Source organism: Triticum dicoccoides, unplaced genomic scaffold (assembly GCF_002162155.2).
Source record: "Triticum dicoccoides isolate Atlit2015 ecotype Zavitan unplaced genomic scaffold, WEW_v2.0 scaffold154224, whole genome shotgun sequence".
NCBI classification, from domain to species: domain Eukaryota; kingdom Viridiplantae; phylum Streptophyta; class Magnoliopsida; order Poales; family Poaceae; genus Triticum; species Triticum dicoccoides.
Window position 1 is genome coordinate 1 of NW_021210076.1, and position 1,768 is coordinate 1,768.

Here is a 1,768-nt window from a genome sequence, read left to right on the forward strand (position 1 = left end):
AGGGTATCTGGATTGTATTGGTGCCATCAAAAAAGCAGGGCAGATTATACATGTTTTGGTGATGTTGTGACTTTTGATACAACATATAAGAGCAACCTATACGAGATGCCTGTAGGCATGTTCATCGGCGTAAACAATCATTATCAATGTTGTGTTTTTGGCTGTGTTGTGCTTCGTGAAGAAACTGTAGAATCTTTCGAGTGGGCATACGAAACTTTCTTATCTTCAGTGGACAACAAAGTACCCAAGACGTTCTTGACAGGTAAGAAATTCTTGTTGTATGTACAAAGTAATTTTTACCTTTATCACCGACATATATATGTACTAATCACTTTGTGTCTACATTTTTCCAGACCAAAGCAGGCAGATGGAGCTTGCAATTGCTTCAGTCATGCCAACCACTATCCACAGATGGTGCAAATGGCACGTTTTCAAAAAGATGAAGGAAAAAGTGGGCAACGTATACAGAAAGGGTTCTGCATTCCGCATAGAGTTTGACATGCTCATCAATGAGATGATGACCGTGGATGAGTTTGAAAAAGAGTGGGATGTATTAATGTATACATATGGTCTCGACAGAAACTCATTCATGAAGCAAGTTTATGAGGTTAGGGTAAAGTGGGCGAAACCATACCTGAAGGACAACTTCTGCGCAAAGATGTGCAGCACTCAAAGAAGCGAGTGCATGAACAATGTTTTAAAAAGCTATGTCGCAAGATCAGCACCTCTCAACAGTTTCGTCATCCAATTCAATAAAATGTATGCCGACAGATGTGCCGAAGAGGACTACGAGCATGCCCATACAAACAAGGTATGTATTGTGCAACATTAAGCGATGTACCCCTCCACCTGCCCCCCCCCTATTTTTTTGAAAATATTTGGAAAATAACTCTATCTACCCTTTTTGTGTGTTTTCACTGTGCAGGACAAGGCAGTTATCAAATTCAATATTCCAATAGAACGCCATGCATCGAATGTCTACACAAGAACCATGTTTAGGATCTTCTCAGAGGAGCTGTATCAATCTGGCCCGTACGAAGTTATAGGACAACAGCTCGACGGAAAGATGATAGTTGAGCATGTGAACGCTGAAATCAGGAAACGCTGGTGCAAAGTCACATATGAAGTAGACGTAGACAGAGAGAGTGACACATACACATGTGAGTGTGGCATGTTTCAACATTCAGGAATACTGTGCAGACACATTCTCAAGGTCAGTATTACCACCCATTTTTGCCCACATCTTATTTGAGCAGCCAACAGATTTTGCAAGAACTCAGCCCCCTCATTTTTTGTTGGTTTATTTTTAGGTGATGCTTCACGTCAAGCTTCAAGTAATCCCGGACAAATACATAATGAAGAGGTGGACAAGGGATGCCCGCGACATGCTACCAGAACATCTCAAGTGCTACCAGAATGATGCAAGTGTTCAAGTCTCCAAGACATTCAGGCACAACATCGTTTACGTAAAAGCTCTTGAGTTAGTTAAGTTGGCGAACACATCAGTCCCCACATTCCAGTACGCAATCCAAAAGTTTCACGAAATGCAAGAAGAGCTCAACAAAATGATTGCTACTGAGGCGTTATCAGATCCCCAAAATCAGAACAAGAGCTGCGGAGGTTCAACGCAAAATGGAGGGAGCTCAGAGAAACCTGATGCCACAAATGGCATAGCACATCCTGATCAAGCAGGAGGGCATAGTGATCAAGACTTTTCTGAGGACGTGCTACCACCCGAAAGGAAAAGATCCAAGGGCAGGCCCAAAAC

General features: G+C 42.4%; 1 protein-coding gene across 1 annotated transcript; it reads left to right on the forward strand.

Moving 5' to 3' along the window:
* Nucleotides 1-62: 62 nt before the first annotated feature.
* Nucleotides 63-1,759, forward strand: LOC119344109 (protein FAR1-RELATED SEQUENCE 5-like; the record flags this gene model as incomplete). Its single annotated transcript, XM_037614715.1, has 4 exons — nt 63-262; nt 354-811; nt 926-1,213; nt 1,311-1,759. Coding segments are annotated over exons 1-4 (1,352 nt in total), but the record flags the coding sequence as incomplete, so codon positions are not given.
* Nucleotides 1,760-1,768: the final 9 nt, after the last annotated feature.